Source organism: Euleptes europaea, chromosome 2 (genome assembly GCF_029931775.1).
Source record: "Euleptes europaea isolate rEulEur1 chromosome 2, rEulEur1.hap1, whole genome shotgun sequence".
Classification (NCBI taxonomy): domain Eukaryota; kingdom Metazoa; phylum Chordata; class Lepidosauria; order Squamata; family Sphaerodactylidae; genus Euleptes; species Euleptes europaea.
The window spans coordinates 91,929,992-91,956,819 of record NC_079313.1 but is presented as its reverse complement, the minus strand read 5'-3'; the positions used below and the strand labels follow the sequence as shown (position 1 = coordinate 91,956,819).

The window sequence follows — 26,828 nt, the reverse complement described above, 5'->3', positions numbered from 1 at the left end:
CAAGACCCAGCAAGCCACGTAACCCAAGCATGCAAGTTGGCAAGAGCCTTTTGGCTCATTTAGCTCCAACGTGGCCCTTAGCGCTGTACAAATCATCCACCTCTTCATTTAACCATTCCACACTGATAACAAATTTGGAGTTATACTCCACTCATTTCTTTTATAATCATGGCTCCCCTTCTCTTAGATTTCCAGGTGGACCATATTTAATGGATACTTTCTTAAAATAAACTTGTTGCCCCATGTCTTTCTACACTACTGTGTTCTATAATATTTTCCCGCTGCCATCACAAAATGTTGTTGCAAAGAAGCTGTAACTTCACAACACCCCTCCCCACCACACACACACATTTCATTTTCAGCTTCCCTCATTCAGCATGAGTGGACATAAAGCTGATTCTGATGTGATGATGAAGTGTTGTTAAGTCAAAAGCAACTGCTTCATCTTGACAAGGCAAATCCAACAAGTAGAAAGACACCCTGGACCAAGTGAACAATGGTTCCAATTAAGTTTCAAGAAGCTTCCCCTTGGTGCCTCTGTTTTTTAGGAGGGAGATGTAGTCAAGAACCCCAAACTCTAAGCAAATTCTCAATGGTTCTACACCCTGACTGGAAAAAAATGAACACATCTGCATTCATGGGCACAGGATGTGAGGTAAAGGCTGAACCACAGTAGGGGTGGGATGTACTCATCTTGACTCATCCGAAATAGAACAATACAGCCACAACTATTTCTGGAAAATTGCTGGTATTCATGGGGCACTGCAGTGGCTTTAGAGAGTTTCAACTGAAGGCTCAAATTAGCTACAGAACAGTCATCCCAACTGCTATACAGCTCACACCAATTACACAGCAGGTTCATGGAATAAGCTATGAAGGAGGACCGATGGAACGAGAGCTCGAAATCTTTTTGTATTTGAAGGAAGTCTATCCTTTTGAGAGAAGTTGCCCTCCTTATCAGAGCTGAGATGATGGATTCTGTCCGTATTCCTTGATTGCACTTCACTAAGGGACTGACATCACAGGAAACACAGACCTTTTAGGGCTTCGCATGAAGCACAACCAGTTTTCAAATATAAATCTGCTGATCTCACTTTTCTTTTTCCTTTTTTAAATGTATCACATTTGTATCCTGCCCCTCCTGTTAGCAAATGGGCTTGCCAATCTCCTGGACTGGTCATGGCAACCCAAACAGATGCGTGACACCACTGTTCCAGACGTGCGCCAAGCCCCAAACGCAATGGGGAAGGCTCCCACACCTGCCAGTGAAAACTGACAAGGAGGAAGCACGGACGGAGGAGCCGCTCAGAGAGAATCAGAGGAAAGCCATCTTCTCTGACCCAGTCTCCAGTAAGCTGTCATTCTGCGAGACATGTCCAGGCATGCACGCAGTCCTTCCCCCCCCCCCCTCGCCTCCTTCATCAACATGATTAAGATCCCATCGGAAGAAGTCAAGATAGCACCAGAGAGCCGCTCCCCTCCAGCTATGCAGAGTGAGGCGCTCAGGACACAGCAATTAGAGCCATTACGAAGGATCATTAATCCAATCTTCCAGAGATTCCTGGCCATCTCAGAGTTGCACAATTCCATGGAACTAGTATAGTGTTACGAAATTGCCCATCGCCTCACCCCGGTAGCCGACCATTAGTTTTTTCCACCTTTTGTTTTAGCTTGGGAACCACGAGCGTAATCCAATCAGCCCCCACCCCCTGAAAGAGTATAACTGAGGTCCCGAAAGTCCATACTAGTCCCTTAGGACTTCCCCTTTCATACTGACTGTCACTCTGCCAGTCTGGGCAGCAACGCCAGACCACCCAGTTTTCCAGCCCTGCTGGTTAAGCCACGGAAATCCATACCCCTTCCCCCTCCTTTAGCCGCATGGACTCAGGACATCTCCTCTACAAGAAAGGTGTAGTATATCCCTTCATCTGCTTGCCATATGGCAAAAATCTCTTCCTACCACCTTTTTATTCCTAGATTCTTTGAATGTATGTGTGTATTGCTACAATGAATGCTTGAACTACATAAACTCTCTTAATTTGGAATCCCTTGCCTCTGTCATTATTCTAAGGTCACAAATACGGGCTCTGGTATAGTTGGTTGCATCCCGCTTCATAAATATTATAGTTACCGAATGCACTGCTAATTCCCCATTTAAAGAGCGTTTCAGGTAACACTCCTTCAGGAAGCTCAGGGCAGCACACACAGGATAAGTTCATTTTATCCTCACAACAGCTCTCTGAGGTAGAAGGTGAATGTGTGAGTGAGAAATTACTGATCAATGCTTATTTAGGGAGGAAATTATTCAGTTAAATTAGCTGTATTACTCAAAACCTCAAGCGCTCTGTTTTGCACCATTTCAGAACCCAAGTGAAATGAAGAGATCACCCCAATATTATTTTGTCTATTGTATTCTACAGCTACGAGTGGGTCTTTATTTGTACCTTCAACTCATTTTTTGTTGGCCATACAATGCTCCTGACCTGAATAGCAACAGTTTAAGTGTGTTCAAGAACATTGTGGCAGCTCAAAAAACTGACTGACTGTCGGGTCTTCAATAAAGAAACATTGCTGAGGTCTATACCACACCAGCTGGAACGACTAACCAAGCCCTCATGTGTTTCACCAGACTTGCTGAGATCAAAATCAGGCAAACCAAAGGGCTGGAGGGATTGGCACAACATCTGTCCTGATCTGGATGTTATATATCCATTTTAATGAGAGGTTTGAAAGTTTGACAGGCCGATTTTATCAATTCTGGTAAGCAAAATAGCAGCCATGAAATAATTTGTACAACTGCATTTGGACTCTATATCAACCAATTTTGGGCAAGAGGAATCAACACAGAATGGAGCAGCCAATCACTTAAAAGCAGGATTAATGAATCTATGTTTCCCAGTAAAGCACCCACCAATTCCTTGTATCTACTGATTATGAAACTATATATAGATACTTATGATTACCTACCCATGCCTCTCAGACAAGGTGATGGAAATGAAATTAATATTGTATAACAGGGGTCACCAAAATGGCGTCCATGAGCACCATGGAACCCACCCACATCTTTCCTGCCAACTGCCAACTGTTTATAGAAAGTGGGTTGGGCCAGGTTGGGCTCCTGCCCAGCAGGGCTTCTGATTGGAGATCTGATTGGCTGTGCAAAGTGAAATACTCTTGTTTCAGTGGCAACTGCCACCAGTTGGTTTTATTCTCTCTCATGCCTCTTTCCTGGTGTATTTTTAAAAAAATTACTCCTCTTGTCTTTGCATTTGGGTTTCTGTGTGTGTGGCTCTGCCTCCTGCAGTGACCATTTTGTGGTTGCGCCCACTGCCTTGATTCAGAATTCAAAAGTTGGCCTCAGGCTCAAAAGGGTTGGGGGCCCCTGCTGGACAAAGATCTAGAACTGGTGGTCACTCCATAAACCACAAGCTGTTCTGCCAGACATGTTTCCATTAGGCTGGCCATCCCTTTTGTCATAGCTCAGGTGCTAAACATGGCTCTTGCAGGGAACGAAGAGACTATGAGTGATTTTTAAATAGTATGTGATGTGTCTTGCTATCCTCGCTGTCTATCCAGAAATGGGTGATATTTAGTAACTTGACTCCTGACTCCACCCAAATCTGATACAGCCCTTGCAGATTAGGGGAAGAGCAATGGCTAGCCAGCCAGTCCTGATGCGCAATACTGCACTGGTGCTCTGTAAAAGAGCTACTGCAATAGCAGCAGACCATGGGGGCTTTCACACATGCTGAATAATGCACTTTCAATCCACTTGCAATGCGCTTTGCAGATGAGTTTTACTGTGTGAAATGGTAAAATCCACTTGCAAACCATCGTTAAAGTGGATTGAAAGTGCATCATTCAGCATGTGTGAAAGCTGGTGGGATCTTGAGAAAGTGAATCTCTCAGCTGCTCTTCACAAGGAGATATGGACAGCCCCTCCTCAAGAATCAGGGCGACATTTGTTCTTAAAGATAGAGTGGAAAGACAAGAAGGGCACCTCTTCTCTGGAATGGAGCAGGGATTAGTTCACCTTTAGGTTAAGGCCATATTACAGTCTACTGAGCTGTACTGAAAGTCAAATGTAATCCAGAAAACTCATTACAAACCAGCTTCATCAGCAAGCAGTTGTTGACTTTTGAATTGTAATGGTCAATCTTCTGTTTCAGCTCTTGGATGGTGGGAGCTCGGGGTTTTTCTTCTTCCACTGTTTTCGTTGCATTCTGGAACACAAAATGGGAAGCCACACTTGATACACACTGCCATTACCCACTGGCTTACACTGCCTTTGGAATAATGTTTGCCTTCCATAAAGCGTGCCCACACTGGCCCTCATCCATTTCATTTTTGGTCCAGGACATATTTTGTATACAAACACACAGACATATGCTTCCTCAGAGGTGCATGCACAAGGTTTTCTTTTTTCCTGAATGCAACTACAAAATTGCACAAATAGCATCAAACTTACTCTTTTCAAATTTACTCTTATCTGTCATCCTACACCTCTGTCAGTTGTGCCATCTTGAGCTTATCCACTTGCTCAGCCAACACAGGCTCTTGGACAAAGACTGCCTCTGGACTACCCTCACCCCATCAAAATCTATACCAAACACCATGTGAATGTAAATCATGTGATTTTCAAAACTCCACAGGCCAAGGTGACCAGAGACCCTGAATTTTGCTCCCTTAGTCAACTCCTTTTGACAGCGCTGATCATCTCTACATTACCCTTTTAATACATGGACCAAGATACTTCACATAAGAAATGCAGACAAACGATTCAGTATTGTGTTGGGTTTTAAAAAGAATTGTCCCCTCCCCCCAAAAAAATAAACATAGAAAATGGAATTAATCTGCATGCAGGATTCCCAACCCGCCATTTCCCATCAGTCCCAAAAGGAATTGGATCCATTTATTGCACAGATTTGAAATAACTGTGTGTAAGAAGCACAGAGGGACACTGGCTATTCACTATATTTTAATTTCCTTTTGAAAGAGGACAAATCAGAGCATAGGTTAGATAACCATGAGGTTTTTTTTTAATGCAAATCCATTAATTACTGTTCAGATGCAATTGAACACACCATCAATCAAGACCAATTGCAGACCAAGAAATCTCCAGGACTCCAAAGACAACCGTAATCGGAAGTTCAGAGAATTCAGCAGAGAAGAAATAAACAACTTCGGATACACCTGTCAAAGCCACAGGGATACTGAGGCAGCTCATTAAATGTACAATGGGCTCATTGTCACAAATGTGTCCTGCATCTAATGCTCCAATTGATTAGATGGAATGACAGGTGCCAAATAATCAAGCTATTAAAGCATTTGATTTTTTCATCAATCTTGGGAATAATGTCAGTCCTAAGAATAAGAGAGCAGTTCTCCCTCCAGTGCTTGAGCCCAATGAAATCAATACAGTCGCACTGAGTTATGTGGTCTAGGCAAAGAGGAGAAGATTGGTGCTTGTTTCTTTTAGCTTCAGAGACCTCAAAGGATGAAGTGTGCCCCACGAGGCCTCAGACAGCTGCCAGGGGATGATGAGATATTTCCTGACCTCTCTTGCCAGTGTGAGGACTGAGATGTGCAAGAACAGAATGTCAACTCATACCTTTCCAACCAACATATTCCCAGCAACCTCCCAATCACAGACCATATACCAAACCCACTTACGCTGCCTGAATAAAACACCTACACCTGGTCAGAAGCAGCAGCTAAGAAGGGAAAGCCAGGTACTTAAAGGGGAACAAGACAGGGCACATCTTAGCCATGAGAGAAGGTAAAGTATAGGTATGGGACAAATGGGCTTTGGCTTTCTGGTTCCTAAAGTAGAGATCCAGTAGGTCAGACTACTGAAAAAATATGGACTACTCTTCACTAAAGATGGGGAAAGCATTTTGGAAAACAAGTCTTCGAAGTGACATAAAGCTTAAAACTACTTTGGAAGCTAAAATCAGAGATATCTGTTGGTGCAATACAGGTGACAACATGATGATTGGGGTGAGGATGGTAATGGAAAGAATGGACATAACAATACAAACAAACAAGATTAGGCATTGGGTAAGGTGAAAAAGAAAATAACTCAGGTCTTCACACTAAAGCAAGATTATTGGGTAAGAGGCAGGGGAATTGGAGGGTCATATGGAAGCTTGCTTGGACGAGTGCTAGTTCTTCAAGTCTCTGGTAGACTCTGTCTTCCAGAGGAGGCCCAGAGGGGCCTTAGCTCATTGGATGGGAGCTTGCTTCCAGAAGACCCCGAATTCAATCCTTGTCACCCCCAGTTTAATAGAATCTCGGGAAGCAGGTTTGGGGGATAACTCTCACTGGATGGTGATCAGAGTTAACATATGGGTTATATATACCAATGGTCTATACAAGGCAGTTGTCAGAGGTGTCAGTCTTTCCTTAGCCTGTGTCTCGTGCTGGGGCCGGCCCATACAAGCAGTTAGGCTCCTGACATGAGTGCAGGCCTGGTTGCGAGTGTTTACATATTTGCTGTACTGGTCTCACCCTCGATTCCCCTCCGCCCGTCGCTGTAGCCTTGAGCGGCTAATGAGCTGTGTCTTCCCACTCTCCCTTCATCCTCCTTTCCTCACCCCCAGACGGTGTTATCAATCCCTTTCCCAGGCTTGCTAGAAAGTGCACCTGTGATGTAATCATGCTACCACGTTTTAACTAGGCTCTGTAGTCTGGCTCGTTCATTAGCAGCTTTGTATTCTGCAAGTTACCTTAGCTGTACCTGATGCCTTTTCAATAAAGTTAACCTGCTTCTGACTTGGCTGTCTGAGCGAGTGGCTTTTTGGGAATTGCCCAGGTTGGCTGGAGAACCTGACAGCAGTTTCAATTATTCATATGACTGAAACCTGTACTGCATGTAGCAGCCAACAACTGCTTCACTTAGATATCCTATATGTTCTAAGCCCTTATTAGAATCCAGTTAGATATTTTCAGGAAGACAGTCTCTGAAAGTATAAAATCCAGATTCTCAAGATTCTACATCAGAACTAATATTCCGTGCACATGGACAGCATCTCAGGTGAAAATAACTGGTAACCTAAACAGACATGTGCCAATGTGTGTCATATGTTGCCCCATGCTTACTCATCTACACTGAACCCACCACAAGAGCAATCCTTCTGTACAAAGTACCTTCAGTCTTGGTTCTTGTCCCTAAGTTTCCATTTCTCCCATACCCCCTGTCCAACGATCACCTCTCTGGCATCTCAGTGTATTTTGCCATACGTCCCTAATTAGTCATTTGAAAAAATATATATAACCCACAAAAACCTTCAGCGTATTGCATCCAAAGTAGCTCACAAAGCAAATATATAGTTAAAATCACAATTAAACATTAAAACTGCCTAACTACCAAATATACAAATGATAGTAATGTTGCAGCTAACCATAAGGAAAACATGCAATTGGTCTCTATGAAAATCAAGAGAACATCTGACATGCAGTAACTTCTCTCCATCCTCTGTTTTAAATGCAGCAGTCAAAGAATCTACATCCCTTGGTGGACAGATCTTAACTCCAATGAGTTTAAGAGAATCCCTTTCAGCCAGAAGCAGATCTGTTCCCACATCAAGGCTTCTGCCGATCTATTTGCAACATGCCAAATAGATCTGAGAAAGGACAAAAATCCAGTGAAAATGTATCCGGGGACAGTTCCCAGTGCTATAAATGTCAAACATCCTACTAGCCCATTTAAAGCCATGTCTGCTGGAAGCAAATGACACTGCATTGTCTGGGCCCCCTTCCAAGCAAGGCCATCAGATTCACAGTCTATTTCCACCTTCTTATATTTGAATACAACACTGTGCTCAGTATTGATTACCTGCTCACTCGGAAGGTGACACTGAATTAGGAGGGTAATGAAGCTATTCAAAGTATACCAATTAGGTCTAGCAAGTTCATGCACAATGTAGCTCCTACTAAGACATGTTTATGCTCAATGGGCATAATAATGGTAATAATATACCAAATGATAATAATATATCAGACCTAGTCTAGGAGGCAGCAGATTACTATTGCCTACTAAACTAGAATAGTATGGGAGAGGAGCAGGAATCTACCCTCAACCCAGACACTCTCAGTTCTTCTAAAGAAGACTGTGTGTGTGTTAAGAGCTGTCAAGTTGCTTCTGACTCATGGCGACCCTATGAATCAATGTCCTCCCAAACGTCCTATCTGCTACCTCACCTGAAACCAATTCAGATAATTGTCTTTGGGGGAAAAAAACTATTTTCATAACAATAAACTGAGTCATGAGAGATTTTGATCAGAGAGATCTTTTCCAAGGGAGGATTTGCCCCTTGGCACGAGAATGTCCCATTCTGCTACATCTGCACACAAGTGGATCTTACAAGATGCCTTTTCCAGATGCAGTTGTAGCCACATGGGAGCCGTTTTTTCTATGGTATGTTCCTAAACAGCAGGGGCCTGCATGTAGATGGCATATGTTTGGGATCTTTCCCTGGGAATCAGCACCCAAATAATAGGGTTGCCAACCTCCAGGTACTAGCTGGAGATCTCCTGCTATTACAACTGATCTCCAGCCGATAGAGATCAGTTCATCTGGAGAAAATGGCCACTTTGGCAATTGGACTCTATGGCATTGAAGTCCCTCCCTCCCCAAACCCCGTCCTCCTCAGGCTCTGCCCCAAAAACCTCCCGCCGGTGGTGAAGAGGGACCTGGCAACCTTACAAATAAACCAGTCAGAGAAGTAACCAAGGACCTCAGTCAGCATTCAGCTATGAGCTCCCATCCTCCCTCTCTATACTTAGAGTTACAAAAGCGTATTTTCCATTCAGCCCATGATTTCCTGACTTTCAGTTGCATGTGGGCATTTATTTGTTTATATTACTTCACTTATACCCCACCTTTCTCCCCAATGGGGACCCAAAGACGTTCACATCATTCTCCTCTCCTCTATCCTGAATTTCTATTGAAAAGTACAGGTGATATAGGAATGCCTATTAGATTGACATTGTACCTTTTTTTTTTTCATCACAGAATTCAAGGTGATGAATACGGGAGGTCTCCCACCCAAGCACTGAACAGACTCAGACCTGTTTAGACTGAGCAAGATTCCATCATGATGTGCCTTCCAACCAAAACCTGGGACGAAAGGTGGTTCAGGTGCTTGTCTTGTTGGATCAGGGAACCAACAGAGACCAAATTAAATTATTATCTAACAAGATCAGAATGCTAAGAAATTGTAATAGAAATTCCAGCTTTGCCTAGTTCAGTGTGGGTGTCCTTAACAAGGTGAGAGATTTATAAATATATCTTCTTGTCTGAGCAACTCAACCCTGGCCCCGAGGAGCCGAGTTGCTACCACCATCAGCCTCCAAAACCATGACACCAAAGAGGTTTTCCAGGCCAAACTGGTAACTAGGCTATGACTCTCAAGGAGGGCAACACATGGAAGCTGCCTCACCATGATCAGTATTGTCTCAAGCAGAGGCCAGTTCATGTCACCTCCTACCTCATCCGTTTAACTGGAGATGCCAGGGATGGAATCTGGCATACATGGTCCAGCAGTGACACATGGTCCCTCCTCCTAGAACAGGCACACTAATGTCCTCTAAGAATGGCGGGCATGTACTGCAGAAGTCTTTCTTCCTTTAAAAAAGAGCTGTGAGGGAGTGAATCGTGGGGAGGCAGAGGGAAAATGTTTAATCTGGAGACTGCTTAGAAAGGAGGTAGGGTGCTTCAGAGGCAGACAAACTGGTAGATGAACCTAATGGAGAACAGTTCCTCCATTGCTTGGCTGGGAGACTTTCATGAGGGAGCACTCTCTGAAACTCTCACAATATAGGACTCATGGCAGTTTTGGTATAACTGTGTTTCTTGCAGTTTCCAGGTTAAAAGCTTTGGGTTTGCCCAGATGGGGGACAAGGGTGGGTGAGGTATTGTAAGAGGACAGTTTGGGTAGTGTTTTGCCAAGGAGGAATACCTTGCCAAGCCTGGCCACCAAATCATACCTCTTGAGAGTAATCATCCAGTCTTAAACGAAGTAAGTCTTCAAATCCTAAGTTATGCAAATGAAGGAGCCAGCGCTTGTATCCCGAAAAGATGCATAAAAAAACACACACACTGAAAATTGCATGTGCTGTCTTTAAAGAGGACGAAATGCATGTTATCATTTCAAGATGAACTTTTTGAAGAATGCAAAAACTGACTATAAGTGAAAATGAATGGCCTTGAACCATCAGTCCTCCATTTCTTCTGAAGCAAGCTCTATTCCTTTTTAGAACTTCTGAGATGCCCATTTATGAAGGCAGCAGCTCTCAGAAGAAGTGGTGCTTTTTGAAAGGAGAAGAGATGTCTCATCATTTGAGTACATGATCTGAAATTTCTGCTAAATGTCCAAACTGTACTGAACACCTTCTTGGGCCATTCAGAAAGACAGATACTTCCACTGAAGGCAAAATGCACCCACCCCATCCTAACACTGAGTCCAGTGGCCTTCACATCAGCTGCAGTCCATCCAAATATGACAACTCTTTGGGATAAAGAGGATCCCGTTCCACCTTGCTCAGGGATGTGGAGGAAGGGGTCAGTGTCAGTGGATCTAAGAGCTGACTTAGAGCTCCAGCAGGTAAACCATTCAGCTGCTCAACCAACCTGAGAGACAATAATGCCAAATAAAGAGATGCAGTGGGAATTCTGACTGTGTAATTAGATTAATTAGAAATGGCTGTCATTTATATAGGGCTTCTCTCCCCCCCACCCCCGAAATCTGCCTTGAAGAAAATATTTTTTTTCCCTTTGCAGGAATTAATCATTTTTAAATTCAGCTCTCACCACCTCCAACTCCTCACCATACAAATCAGAAATCCTTTGAGGGATAGCATAAATCATGGTTACACGATCACCAGATTTAAATAATCATAAATAATACAAATAAAAGGGGGAACAAAATACCACCCCCTAATTAAAATATATAGTAAAATACAGCATACCCTATTAAATCAACTTTTGCTCTTCCCATTCTTATGTACACCATGCATCAATTTAAGAATTAATATGGCTGGACCATTTAAAAAAGGAGTTCAGCATATGGATTCCAAGAGGCTGTGATCTCTCTTCTGTTTACTTGATGGATTTGTGATGAATTTGTGAATCACCAGGCTAGAGACATCTTTCTTCCATGAGTCAATGTAATGGGATTACCAGCTTTGTAGAAAATATCATGGCAACAAATCTTTCCTTCTAAACTCCATGTGGCAGGATATAACTAAAGGATATAACTAAATATAACTTGATATAACTAAAGGAGGACCGTGGCTCAGTGGTAGAGCATCTGCTTGGCATGCAGAAGGTCCCAGGTTCAATCCCCGGCATCTCCAGTTAAAGGGACTAGGCAAGTAGGTGATGTGAAAGACCCCTGCCTGACACCCTGGAGAGCCACTGCCAGTCTGAGTAGACGATACTGACTTTGATGGACCAAGGGTCTGATTCAGTATAAGGCAGCTTCATGTGTTCAAGGCATGAACAAAACAGACAACTGGTAACACCTCTTGTATAAACTTCACCCTAAATGGTGTAGAAAGTTCAGCCTAAAAGAAAGAACCCCACAGGGCAGATGCCAGTCATCCCAGTGCAAATATAGGGCAGAATCTATCATATCTATGATAAATATATGCAGCATCCAATATGTGTGCACCCCCAGTGTTTAGACATAAAATTCCAACATATCCATTTTTGAAGTTACTTTCAAATTAAATACCCCTTTTGTCATAGATGGAAGATATGAACCTCACTGTTCAATCCTGCTCATAAAAGCAACAAAACCAAAGAATTGCAAGATGAATGCTTTATTGCTAGAAAGGACATTGACCCATTATTAAAAGACTGTTCTCATCCTGGAGCCCAGAACAAAAAGAGTCAGCAAACTGTAGATAATAAAGGAATGCCTCAGGATAAAAATGATATTTCTTTCAAATGGGAGCCAAGGAAAGGGCCAGTTTTACAGCCATGATTACACGTCAACTTGCTTTTCATGGGTGAAAGACTAAAAAAGCTTCAGTTTCTAGAAGAGATCACGATGGTTCAAGGACATTAGAAAGAAAAGTAATCCAAGTATGGACAACTATTATTGTGCTGATCCTGAGAATAAATAAAACAGAGCAAGAAAATACATTCTACAGAAGTGGTTCTCAATCTTTCATATCGTAGACCCCACCAATCACTCTATCAAAGAATCTGGGTCCCACCACAATAGGAAATAAATGTTCACTTATTTGACAGGGACATTTATATGTTTACAGGTATTCTGTTTTTATATTTATCATTTACGGTAAGCTGTAAGGGTATTAAAATTGCAGTAGTATTGTTGGAAATAAATTTTATTACACAAACAAAAGTAATAATTCCATTAGTAGTTGAAAATTGTAATACTATTATAAATTTTACTGATACAGCAACTCTGAAACACAGTGCAAAACACTGGTGAAGAAATGCAGGTGATATGGAGCTCCAAAAAAAGGAAAAAAGGGACGGTGGTTCTCCCCTGCCACAGATGGAAGTCATGCACACCCAAATTTTGGGAAATGTAGGTATGCTTTATTGACTAAGAATATATTTGGGGATTCTTATGTATGATGCTCTTTAGTTGCTGTGATGATTAGGACAATGCTGTGACTCAAAAATGGTAACTGGGAGGAATGGAGGAAGGGCAAAAGCACAATGGATAATCCCTGGCAGGAAGGAGAGGCAGGAAGCAACACATCAAATACATCTGCTGGTGGGCAGGTGGAACGGCAGACTAGGAGAAACACCGAGTGTGCACAGCTAATACGAGCATGCCAAAAGACCACAGATGGGTAATCCATGGCATGTAAAGTCAACAGGAGATGGAACGTCACGTTTCCAGTAGACGTGATTATTGACAGCAAGCAAATTCTTAACAGTTGTTATCAAAACTGTGTCACGCCCAGACTACATATGAACACATGAAGCTGCCTTATACTGAATCAGACCCTTGGCCCATCACAGCCAGTATGGTCTACTCAGACTGGCAGCGGCTCTCCAGGGTCTCAGGTAAAGGTCTTTCACATCACCTACTTGCCTAGCCCCTTTACCTGGAGATGCCGGGGATTGAACCTGGGACCTTCTGCATGCCAAGCAGATGCTCTACAAACTGAGACACAGCCCCTCCCTTACTACTACTACGACTACTTCTGCATTCCACTAGTACCACTAGAGAACCACAAGTTCCACTAGAGAACCACTGTTCTACTGAACCAAGTTTTGTTGATGTACAAGCGTGCAAATTTTGGAGTTACAGAGAACTCTTTACAAGGCATGTCAGATGAGTTATCACCAGGGCTGTATATACAACAAACTAAAAAGAAAACTAAAATTCTGCACCACCAAAAGCCCACCTCAGCAAGCAGATCTTTATAAAGCCATTTATTCTGCATAATTTCTTCTGTTTCTGTTAGTTGTAGGAAAGGAGACATTATTTTATCTTGACACTGAGGCCATGGCCACCAGAAATTCTGCTCAGCCCGTTCCCAGGGATGGCCACAAGCTTTTCAAGCCTACCTTCAGAGCCTTAAGGGCTAACACAAAAATGCCCCTGCTGGATTAGACCAGCGGTCTTTCTAGACCAGCATCCTGTTTCACTCAGCAGAAAATACTCAATCAAACAAAAGGGGAACAACTGCAACAAAAATCAAACCCAAAAAGCAGAGAACTGCAGAGAAATATTATTGATAAATGGTATTGTCACTCAATAGACAACCAGTCGTCCTGGAGGGCACCGAGGCCAACACCATCCCCTGACATCTCCTAGCACTGGTATTCAGGGCAATACTGCATCTGGGTAGGGAGGTCCTCTTTAGTCACCATGGCCTTGGTTGTCTACTAAGATTGGAATAGTGTTTTAAAAGAAACATAAACCACAACAACAAAAACTCTGAAGTTCACATTCTTCAGAATGCTGAATTGTAGTCCTAAATTTCACACCTGAAAGGACTAGTCATGGTCCTGCAAACTGCATTATTTGTTTTCTATTTTTCATTTTCTGGGATCAGAATTCCATCATCCTGTCACCTTGAAAAAATAGCACTCATCAGACTAATATTCTAATGGGCAGCAAGCCTCACATAACATTTCTCTCCTTGGCACAGACAAATAAATTAACCAACTGGTAAAATATCTCCACGTGCACTGTTCCAGGATAATGGTATCACCTTGTTTCCACTGATCAGACCTAAGTGTCTCTGCAATGTGGCATGCAACTGAAGGATACCCATCCGGAGTGTCAATTAGCAGACACAAGGCAGGTGCTAATTACTGTTCATTCCCATAGGCCCCAAGAGTCAACAGCTCATGGATAGCAAGTTGAAAGATCTGAAACTTAATCTTTATTAATATCACATGTCAGTCAACTCTCCATAAACACTGGGACAGATTAATATCAGAGTCTTCATATTTAATTAGATAAGTTTCCCCCTAACAGAACCATTTAAGAGAGAACCAACAGATGAGCTTGCTATACTGGGCCATTTCAGGGCAGAAGTACACACTGCAGAAAAACAAACCCCCCCACTTGTCCACCTTGTATTGCAACATCATTACAATGTATACTTCCCCACCCAAGTTTTATACCATAGGCAGGCGCAGAAAAACAGTGTGATGACAACACACTGAGATGAGTCACACTTCGATACAGGAAAGAAGAACTTAACAAGCAGGTGACATTTTTAGTTGCAACTTCACAACAAGTGTTAATGTGAAGTTCCACTAGCACAACAAACTTTCCTGCATTATCCTAACATGCTTCGACTGCATATTGCTCTTCGTGCAATTCTCCCCAAACCGCAGTTCTACAATGGTAGCACAATATTCTATTCTAGTGTAAGCCAAATTCACACCACAGTGAAGCAAAACACAGGAGATAGGGTCCTGTCTCTCTCTGCCCCTTCTTGGACACATAACCAATATATTGCTGACCTTTACAACCCTTCTAAAATTCTATCCTCTTCTCAATGCCACTTTTTTCAGCCCGTGCATCTCACAGAGTTGGTATCCAAACTGCATATTTCTAGCCCCTTTCCATTGTCAAATGAGCACATGAAGCTGCCTTATACTGAATCAGACCCTTGGTCCATCACAGTCAGTACTATCTACTGGCAGTGGCTCTCCAGGGTCTTATGAAGAGGTCGTTTACATAACCACATTCATTTAAACTGGAAATTCCAGGGATTGAACCCAAGACATTCTGCATGCCAAGAAGATGCTCTACCACTGAGCCACAGCCCTTCCCTATTTGTCTCTAAATGATACCACTGATTTTTACATCAAACTATGGTATGTCCTCTGTTTGCTCTAGTCTTGAACCCCAAATCACTTCTAGTCCAAGATCAAACATATAACTGGCTGGCCATATCCCACCTGCTCCTAAGAAGCCCCATAGAAGGCTTAATGACAACAAGCTGGGGTGCAACATAGCCTTTTCCCTCACATTCTACATAGTCTGAAGGCATGTGATGCAGCAACTGCTGAAAGCTAAGCAGGCATGGGCCTGGTCACTACTTGGGAGTCCTGTTGGGAGCCCCATGTACGTGTGTGTGCGTGCGCGTGTTAGGGATCCCAACTGCTTCCTTACGTACAACCATAGACAAAAGGAACATCTAGGTTCTGCCACCAATCACCATCATGACACGCAAGAGTCCACTGTAATTCCATTCCTCATTCAGTTTTTATTATCTCCAATCATACTTTTTCAATTGGCTTTGTCAACCTCAACACATAACATGTGTGTGTGTGTGTGTGTGTGTGTGTGTGTGTGTGTGTGTGTGTGTGTGTAAAGTGCCGTCAAGTCGCAGCCGACTTATGGCGACCCCTTATGGGGTTTCAAGGCAAGAGACTCACAGAGGTGGTTTGCCAGTGCCTTCCTCTGCACAGCAACCCTGGTGTTTCTTGGTGGTCTCCCATCCAAATACTAACCAGGGCTGACCCTGCTTAGCTTCCAAGATCTGATGAGATCGGGCTGTACCATGCTGCCTTCCCTCCCAACACGTAACATAAGTAGACACAAATGCTTTTCTGTCTTTCCATATTTAATCTGCATGCCACAACATTTGCAACGGGACACATGCACAAGCTAATCTTTCCTTGGGGCAAAAAAGGACTTTAAAAAAAAACATCTGAAAAGCATTTTTACACTCTGGAAAAACAAAAAATGGAAAAAAATTAAACATATTACAACCCGTTAGGAGGATAAACAGATACAAAAACAGAAAAAGACTAATATATATTTAACAGATCTTTAAGAAAAAAATATTGACAAGTCTTGTCCAATCGAGACGTGTCATTACCTTCTTTTAAAGCAGTCAGTCCAATAGCCATAAATGTTTCCTTGCATTTTGTGACCCATTCTGCAGTGGTAGGAGTAACTCCCCCCACAGTACCGTGAATATACTATTCTAGCTGCTGTTATTGGAGCAAAAATGTTACATTTCTAAAAACAAGCTTTTGCAGATTTTTCTCAACACATTGGCCATTTATTCATGGAAGATTATGCATTGGATTTGCCACTCTCTAGATGCACCTTTTCCCCATCTGAATTCTCAAAACTCTGCTTGGCGGCTTATTGTTGAGTTTTGAGAATATGGATGGGGAAAACGTGCATCTAAAGAGTGGCAAATCCGATGCAAAACCTTCCATGAATAAATGGCCATTGCAATAAATACAAACCAGCAACATTTTTCTTAGGAAACAATACACCTATAGAAAATGCAGGGGGGGGGGAGAAAGGAGTGTCAGTAACTGAAGCTACCATAAAGAAACACGGTGCATGCAAATTTTAAGCTAAGGACATCCCTGGTGACAATTTGAAAACAAGGTTCTACCTCCAAAAACAAGGTAATAATTCACAGTGGGTAGCCGTGTTAGTCTGTTTGCAGTAGTCAAAAAGGGCAAGAGTCCAGTAGCACCTTAAAGACTAACAAAAATATTTTCTGGTAGGGTATGAGCTTTCGTGAGCCACAGCTCACTTCTTCAGATACAGCTAGAATGTGAAGACTGATGGATTCACATTCTAGCTGTATCTGAAGAAGTGAGCTGTGGCTCACGAAAGCTCATACCCTACCAGAAAATATTTTTGTTAGTCTTTAAGGTGCTACTGGACTCTTGCCCTTTTTGACTAAGGTAATAATTGACCATGTAACAGTCTCTTCTATTCCCTTTCTCAGATGATTTGAATACATTGTCACATTTTTCAACTAAACCAGTATGAGTTTTAGTGGCACTTTTCTCCAGGGAGTCATTTAACAAGTCAATTTGCATGTGGTGTGGAATTAATTTGTTCCTAGTACACCTCCGTGCTTAGTGACATATGGTTCAACAGTACCACCGTCAGCAAACAATTTAAGGGAAACAGAAAAAGAACTGACCTGTTTTAGAAAATGATCCATCACCCAACAATAACATGGCTGTTACTCTAAGTAGTTATTATAAATCAGTTTATTGAAGAGCTGACCAATGGCGTATGCATGCCGTCAAGAAAGACTGTTGTATAGACAGGTGTTTATTTTTGTTCAAATCTCCATGACCAAAAGGTAATACAGGCTGGGATACATCAAAATTCACTTTTCTCTGATTGCAATCAGAGGCAGAATAGACCATGGAAGATGCCATTTCCATAATGCAAGCATTTAAATAAGTTTGAAATGCAGGGCATATTCAAAGCAGTGCAGTGGGAGCTAGGCCATATTTCGCAAAAGCATCTTGGAAGCGGAATGTGCAGTGTGAAATGCCCTAAAAGATCAATAGGGTTGCCAACCTCCAGGTACTAAGTACAGGAAAGGCTGATGATATTCAATCAATCAATCACAAGTTTACAGAAACAAGGTGTATTAAGTGCAATGAATGACATACAACACACAAATCTATATACAATCCTATGTTAACAGTCCTAAAGGGTACAAGTCTCAAAAGTTCCACTATGAGTAATCTTCATAGAAGAATGGCGAGGGAATTTGGTATAAACAGTCCCATACAGGTACAAGAATCCAACAATGAACTGCAACAAATCTTCATAGAAGAGTAGCAAGGGGGACGATCGTTTCTGTTCTTCCTCAGCCCCGTTTAATCAAAGCCAATTTGTATGCATTCAAAATTCTCATATTATTTCCTTTCTCCCATAGGGATGAAAAAAGCAGCTATGCCAAATAAATCTTGTAGTGTTCCCCTAAGGGATACTCCATTTCCGATGCATAGTTGCACAGATGCTTAAAGCCGTTCCCAAAGGGATAGAAAGGGATACCAAATTCCCTCGCCATTCTTGTATGAAGATTACTCATAGTGGAACTTTTGAGACTTGTACTCTTTAGGACTGTTAACATAGGATTGTATATAGATTTGCGTGATGTATGTCATTCACTACACTTAATACACCTTGTTTTTGTAAACTTGTGATTGATTGATTGATTGAATATCATCAGCCTTTCCTGTACTTTGTTCCTTACCTGTGGTAGTAGTACAGAGGTGTTTATTTTGGTTGCTTAACCTCCAGGTACTAGCTGGAGATATCCTGCTATTACAACTAATCTCCAGCCGATAGAGATCAGTTCACCTGGAGAAAATGGCCACTTTGGCAATTGGACTCTATGGCATTGAAGTCCCTCTCCCCCAACCCCACCTACCTTAGGCTCCACCCCAAAAACCTCCCGCCAGTGGCGAAGAGGGACCTTGCAACCCTAAAGATCAAGCTGAATTCTTTGCATCCCTGACCTCTTAGATTATCAAAAACCTTAACAGGTTCCATTAGCACACACAAAAAACCACTCCGTTGCTTCAGAAATTATAGAAAAGAATTATTTTTTATATTTTTGTAGGTTGTTCAGGGGGCATGCCACAAAACCTATAGATCTTACTCACTAAAATAAATAAAAAATCCGGTGGCACCTTAAAGACTAACAACATTTATTTCAATATGAGCTTTCATGAGTCACAGCTCACTTCTGCAGACAGGTACACTAACTCTATTATTCACTTTGTTACATCAGTGGCCAAGAAGAGAGCCTGTTTGACTACATCAAATGTAGAAGTTGATTAAGTGATTTTATTTCATCTACTTCCTTTTGTGTGGATGCTTAATGGGGTTGATAAGGAATAAATGCAGCTGTATGGTTCCAACTGAAGACCTCCTTCTGTTCACATCTCATTTCAAATGAACCCGATCACGAATAATCCTTTTTAACAGGCAAAGGCATTACCTAGTCCTAGATGGTGTTTGTTAACAGCATGTTTCATCCTGTCTCTCAGAAAACAGGAAGTGTGGCAATCTTTTAAGGTTAACAGCTTCTGCTTTTAGTATAATCAGAACCTGCAGCAGAAAATTCTTCTCTGTGAATACAAAGAACGAAAAATTGAAGTTGATCTTTACTGCTTTTTCAAATAATAACCCCCAGTTACGATTAACTGTGAATGTACTGTATACATGTCAAACAAGACCATCTCCACAGCTGAAGCTTGTAAGGTGTTCTCTAAGGTGCTACTGGACTCAAATCTAACTGTTCCACAGGAGACATTATCCTGGTTTTTACAAGGAAGCGTGATCATTTACATAACTCAAAATGTCTTCAGCTCCCATCCTGAATTCTGTGGTTGGCTTTTTCACTACATCCACAACCCACTTACACTTGATAAGGTGGCTTAGTCAACCTCTACCATTAATTTAATGTGGAGGTTTGGGGATTTTTGCAAGACTAATCGTTGATTGTTTGAGATCCTTGAATACAAAATGGCAGATTAAGTGTGATTTACAATCTCAGAGCTTTCTTTCAGACAGGAATGTCTACTGAGCTCACACAAAGAGAGGACAAACCATACTTTTTAGCATTTACCTAAAATATGACAGACAAAAAGGGTATCTCAAACTGCTAGTGACATCGATGTCTGATGAAATTAGGGCTTCCTTGCCCACTGGTGCTCTAGCAGCCGGAAGGAGGAAGAAAAAATAAAATATTCAGGTAGCTTATAAAGTAGCTTTATTTATGCTGAATTTGTTTACCATCGTTGCAAATTGTCACCTTTCTATTTAAATAGTACAAGTGATTGACTGGTATGAAATCAAGACGCCCTGCATTTATGGCCAATGGCTAAATGAGACATGTATAGCAGGAGAACAGCTGCTACCCAATGCAACTAAAATGGCTTCAGATACCATCTTCTTGTCTTCTCCTGAACATCCACCTTCATTCTGACTCCAAAAATGGACTAGACTGAAAAGCTACAAAAGCAAATTAGGCAGCTGTCTGTATTCTTGAGCAAAAAAAAAAAATTTTTTTTTTTTTAACAGAAAGAAATATCTGAGAAGATATTTCACTGGCAGAAATAGTCTCACTGGGAATTTCCCAAAGCTGAGATAATTGCACCTAGAGAGTAATATGGAGAAATTATATGAAAAAGGTTTTCAGTGGCTTAGTGCTGTTTATGATTGCTCAGTTATTCTCCAGCTTTTGTCATCAACTTGTTCTCTTTGTCCAGTCATTGTGTGATCTGTGTGGTCATTGCTGGGGGGGGGGAATACTGTTGGGTTCTCTCTGTCGCTGAATTTTTGTAAGACATTTTGTGAACACCCATTGTGGCTTACCCAACAGCAGAAACTCCAGCTTTGCCTGGAACTGGTTTGGAAATGTTTGTAGAAGACGAGCATATTCAAGCATAAAGATGTACCTATTTTTGTAGACATGTTCAGGTATTATCCCACCCCACCCATGGGGAGATATCAGGAGTGAACTTAATTAAGGTCTGATTCAACCACCACAGCTTTATTCACAACTGAACAACATTTTCTACATACCTCTTCCCAACCCTATTATATTCCCATTCGATCTGCCCAGAGCAAAGATGTGGCATAAGAATAAAAGAGCACTAACAGACAGTATGGCTTCCTTATGGTTTTGACATATTTAGGTCAAGGCCTAGCTGGCCACAGGAACCTCTTAACCAAAGAAAGAATTTCCTAATAAACCTTATGGTATGGGTTGATGGAAAAAATGCAGGGGACATGCGGGTTACAGTATCTTCTGAAGAACATAACAAAATGAATGGCAAGGGAGTCACATTTTCCACTCATTCTCCTCCAAATAATATATTTAAGTTGAGCTTTCCGGTTGATAGTGTGGTTTCAGAGCCTTTAACAGTTTCCAAGGTTATCCTCCACAATCATCATGATTATAAGCTTCTGGATGGAGATTTTCATAATTTTAACAAACTGAAAACAGTGGTTTTACAGTGCTGTTCTAAACAGAGTCATGCCGTTCTAAATCCATTGAAGTCAATGGTTAACAGCAGTAACTGGATTAATGATGTGCATCACACTGTAAAGGCCACATCTATCTGATGTATATATAACAACCAGTGCCAGGTTTAAGATTTTGGAGGCTGTTGGGCAGGGCGCCTTCATTAGGACCTCTCAACCAAGAAGTTGCATATAATGCAAACTGAGAACTACTTTTCCTTATAACAGCTCTGTACTGAATATATAAAAAGACCCAACACACTGCCCTCCCATTGCTGTTCTCCCAAAAGCATGTGGGGGAAGAAGTTCTGAAATATAGTAATTTAGATAAATTAAAGATTCAAAAATAGTTGTTCACTTGGGGGCTGACTCTTCTCCAAGGAAATAAAACTTTTCTAGAAGTTTTGTGTAGAAAGCCATCTAAAAGGATCAAGTTTAGTAAGGCCTGATTTAGGCATGATGCTGGCTGAAACAAAAGCTCTGGGACTTTGCATTCACACAGTGTTTTACTTAAACTGGGATGTTACCCATGCAAAACAGTTATCCTTTCCTATACAAGAGACCTATGCATTCTGATTTACACTAGAGATCAAACTGTCCGCTGGAATTTATATTTTCAAAAGAAAGAGCAGCCACTGCTCCTTTGTCCCAGTGTGTTGTGCCACCTGAGATCTCCTAAGCACCTACAACAGACCAACCTAATTAAGTCTCTATAACATTTCCTCCAGGGAAGGAGGCATGGTACAGCCCAGTCTTGTCAGATCTTGGAAACTAAGCAGGGTCAGTACTTGGAAGGGAGACCATCAAAGAAGTCTCTGCAGAGGAAAGCAATGGCAAGCCACCTCTGCTTCTTACTTGCCTTGAATGCCCCTTGCTGTGGTTGCCATCTGTCAGCAGCAACTTGACAGCAGTTTACACACACACACACACACACACACACACACAACATTTCCTCCACACCATTTTATGATTCTTACAAACTGCAAGCTGGGCATTTTACATCATACCCAGCAACATTTCTCTTTTCTTCCCATAGGGTTGCCAACCTCCAGGTGGCACTTGGATAATTGTGAAGAACAATGCACAACAACCTGAATATTGCACAGAGCTCATTTACCCACTCTACTGATCAGCCATGCCCAAATGTTCTCCAAGTATGCTACAGCATCCCCTGCTACATATCAATGGCTCCAGAGTTTATGAGCTACCATACCAGCTTTATGAACCATTCTATCAAAAGGCAGCTTCAAATCCCCTGGATAATGTAAGCGTGATCAAAACACAGTGTGATTCAGAAGGTTGCTAAACTCTTTGCTAGGCCTTAATGTAGCATGCCTTGATACACAGGCATGTGTTTCAGGCCAAATCATTTCTTCACTGTAAACAACAGAGATATACAGTACCAGGTTAACTGACTGATTGCCAGTTCATGAACACTACTAGTCCTTTCTTGTTTGCACTTCTTCCATTTGTTACAATGGGTTTTATCAGCTACTGTCTTTCTTAACAAAAGAAGAATAAAATGAGAGTTTTGAGAGGTCATAACAAGAATCTTATTGGCCCATTAGAAATATATCTTTCAGCAATCCCACCCTAATCATCCCAATGATTTGCACTTTGATTGGAATTTCCTGGAATTCCAGGAACTTGACAGAGCCTGCAAATTAGGTGGGGAATATGTTGGGAAGAGACTCATTAAGCACTCTGGAAAACTGTATCATAAAAGTTCTCCAGTAAGCCTCCCCAAATGTAACTGGATCAGTATTCCTGCCACATTTCATCATCTTCCATCCACTCATATTCAGTATTAGCCCTGTATCAAATCAAATATTGTTAACCTAATAAATAGCAAAATTGTGAAATTGCACTGTGCATCTGCACATACATTGATAAATTTGACATAGTGTTTTTAATTAAAAAACAGTAATAGAAAGACACAGAGATGGGATAATAAAGCCGCTTTGTTCAGTTTGAATCCCAAACATCTTAGACCAAAATTAGACATGACAGTCAGATGTATCTCTCCCTTAAAAAAAACCAAACAAACAAACAAACAGAGTAACCTCAGGAGACTGGATTTGAGCAGAGATAGTAAAAGAAAAGGATGCTTAATCCTTTCCTGTCCAGCCAGACTTCTGCTCAAAATCCCCCTCATAACACACACTGCTTTTCTATCTATGGGTGGAAAGAGACCAGAACCTTTTCCATCCTCATACAGGAAAGTAACTGGGAGGCAACTCTATGTATAACACATTGGGAGGGGAAAGGATTCTACATCCCTGATCCCACTGCCACTAAAACCTGCATTCTCCCAGTGTTCCCATGTTGTATCTGGTTGGGTTTTGAACATGAAGTAAGCAATAGCTATAATGGTTGGGATCCAGTGCAATCTTGGTCCCAGCAATGGTTCATTCTGAAGAGAAGTTTTAAAAGAAGCCATAGCCAGCAGATAGTTTGAAATGAAGTGTGGTAGTCAGGCCAAGGCCATACCTATCAAAAACAAACATGTCCCACAACCAGCACTCTGCATCATACTCAACCTCCTCCTCCCCGCTCCCGGTCTGGCAATCAAAGTGTTCCTTGCCACTTATCAGGAGGATGAACTCAGCCCTGGGCCTCCAGTTACCAATCCATTACCAATCCCTATCATAGGACAACCAACATGGAGTCTGAAGTTAATTCCCATCCTTTGATAATCACAGAAGTTTGGTGCTGTATACCAAGTTGCCTACCCTTCCTGCTTTGACTCTTAAAATGTTTCAGAACTGCCATTTACAAGCCGAACTCACAAAATCTACAGAGAATCCTTTGAGCCCACTGTGTTGTAATTTAAAATATCCTTCCACAGACTGGTGGATTGTTATTGCTACTATCCACTACAAAAAAGAAATTGCTCTAATGGTCTGCTCAGAATTCAGCTTGAGGCTCAGAACTTTGGTGCGCTGCATTGTAAATAATTTAAATAATTCAGCAGCATGCCTGCAGGGATGTCTACAAGAAGCATAAAAAGAACAAAGAACACTGCCTGCTAATGGATATTACAGTGGGCATTAGGAACTCTGGACTTTGAACTCCAGGCTGTTTTTGCTTTAAGTGCCCTTAGAAGTCATGTACAGAATGTGTAACCTGAAAATCCCCTTCCGGCCAGGGAAACAGACTGGATCATGGGGGGACTTTCCAAACTATCAGTATAGACAAAACTAAAGAAAGAAACAGAAATCTAATCGGTAATCACAACCATTTCATATGGACCATCATTAGTCATACAGCTAAACATGCTCTGCATAGAACTATGTATCTTGCATTTGCTCATCCATACCAGCATCAGCCAATGATGTGGAGCAAAGGTAGAGAAACACACATTTCTCATTGTATGGTATATGATACTGGAATGGATTCTACCCATTCCATCCATGGGATGTGAGTTTTCCTTAATTCCTTTCTGTTCCTGTAGCCCCTTCTAATCCCCAGAAAGATATTTTGCAGGATTGTAGGACCCACATGGAGGAAGATACCACTTACATTCTTGAGCCAGGGCGCAAACTCAGAATCTCTCATCACAGATTAGTTAAGTCTTTCTGGTTAAGAGGTACTCAATATGCTCCCTTATTTTATACATTTATAAAATGCTAGTGGACAATAGGAATTCTAATAAAGAACAAGTTGACCATATCAACTTGAAGACAGGCCACCCCTGTCCTTCTAGAAATAAGCCCAACAGCATACCCTTGCTTCCACTGAAAACAGGTTTGCAATACCAGGCTAATCAAAAGTGCCAACAAGGACTTGTTTCTTAGAAGGAAGAAATGCACTTGAAGGATGTAGAAACACACATCGAAAACCGCACTCTGAGACAATGTTTTGTGAATATTATGCACTTATTTCCATAGAAAGAGTCAACAAACAACTGGACAAGGAACAATCCAAACCATATTGTACCTCCAATGCTTCAAACAATTCTTATCCAGATTGAAGACCAGGATGACAATGTAACCGGCTACACTAAACTTCTGCAAAGTTTTTACATTGTTTAGACACTAGATGCTGGTCGCAATCAGGCCGGAAATGCTCACTACTGTGTTTAATATACAGCCTTCAGAAGTCTTCCCATGTAGAAAGAACTAGGACAGGCAAAGCTTGCCTGAAAAGGATCTGATTTTTCTGTCTGTACCTTGTAAAGAAGTTCATTAGATTAAAAAAAAATGAGGTTAGTAACCATAGCAATTATCACCAAGTTTTTTTATTCTGACAAAAAGGGTAAAATACCATGCAAATGTCTTCTTGACTTGATCGTTCATTGCACTACCCTTTCTTAAGGCCCCTGCTGTAAAGTGAACTTAAAATGCTGCCACCAAGGCAAATTAAAAAAACCCAATGTTTCTATGTCAACACAAGGTAAAATTCTGGAGTCAATTCGCAAGAGAGAGCTATGTGGAACTTGATCTTGTGAATGAGTAACTGGGAGTATGACACATTGGCAGCTTAATACAAACCCATTCACAAAATCCAGTTCTGCATCGATTTCCCTACAGAGTACGGAGCGTACATTTAAATTGACAGGGTGATTCATGATAAAAAGATTCCACCGTTTATTATTCTTCAACTTTTGATTAGCTTGAAATTCCATTACAATATAGTTAGAAACATCTACGCAGCACAATATGGTAACATAGCTACATAGCTATGAATATCACTATAACAAACTATTTAAAAATGTTTCAAACATGGCAACATTTGAAAGAGATTGCCTTATTAACAGGCTGCTCATTATAAATGAATGGATTCCAGTTTTTTCAGCTAAGAATTATTTCCGCTCCTCCTCCTCCTCCACAACTCTGATTAATTTGCCTGTCCTGACAAGCTCTGATATGAAATCTTTCCACAGAACAACATGCAAATTGGCATGTCTTCCAAGACAATGCTGCCCATTAACTGAAGGAAGCCTACTTTTCCCATATTTAATCTCATACTGATGCCAAAGTCAGCCAGACAGAGGCTATGGTACACCTAGCTCCATGCCATGCAGAATAAATACATTGCCCAGGTGAAATCCTGCTGAAGACTCTTGAGAGGAGCCAAACTTTGAATGGCTGGTAAAAGGATTCCTATTTTACTTTGGGAAAGGCGGCCCCAAAGGCAGGTGGAGGCTAGAGCTGAAACATTTCAACTAAAACTTACTATAGTTTTAGTATAGTATAGTATATTGTATATAGTTTTAGTATAGTATATATGAAGCATATTGTCAAATATGCTTCATACATTACTGGAACAAGAAGAAGGGCTGCACCCCCTGGGCCTGTTCTGCTCCAGCATGATGCAAGTTTTGGGAAACTGATAGAGCCCTGAAACATTGGAAGTAAAAGGTGGGGAAAGAGAGCCAAAGACATGCATCTCACATTTGTGCGCTACAATCTAACAAAGGGAAATGGCAGAAGCAGATCCCTATATTGTGCATACATGTTTATTCATTTGATTGATTTGATTCATTTATACCCCTCCTTTCTCCCCAATGGGGACCCAAAGACTGTATGGTGGACTTTCCTTTTATTCTTCCTACAA

At 41.5% G+C, this 26,828-nt stretch overlaps 1 protein-coding gene across 2 annotated transcripts in view; it reads right to left on the bottom strand.

The window, feature by feature from the left end:
- RASSF5 (Ras association domain family member 5) overlaps nucleotides 1–26,828 on the bottom strand; it is an 87,170-nt gene that overhangs the window by 3,950 nt on the left and 56,392 nt on the right. For both annotated transcript variants that reach the window (XM_056845544.1, XM_056845545.1), the window contains one exon: nucleotides 4,110–4,223. In XM_056845544.1, the coding sequence (XP_056701522.1) occupies nucleotides 4,110–4,223 (114 nt within the window). The remainder of the gene's footprint in view (nucleotides 1–4,109; nucleotides 4,224–26,828) is intronic.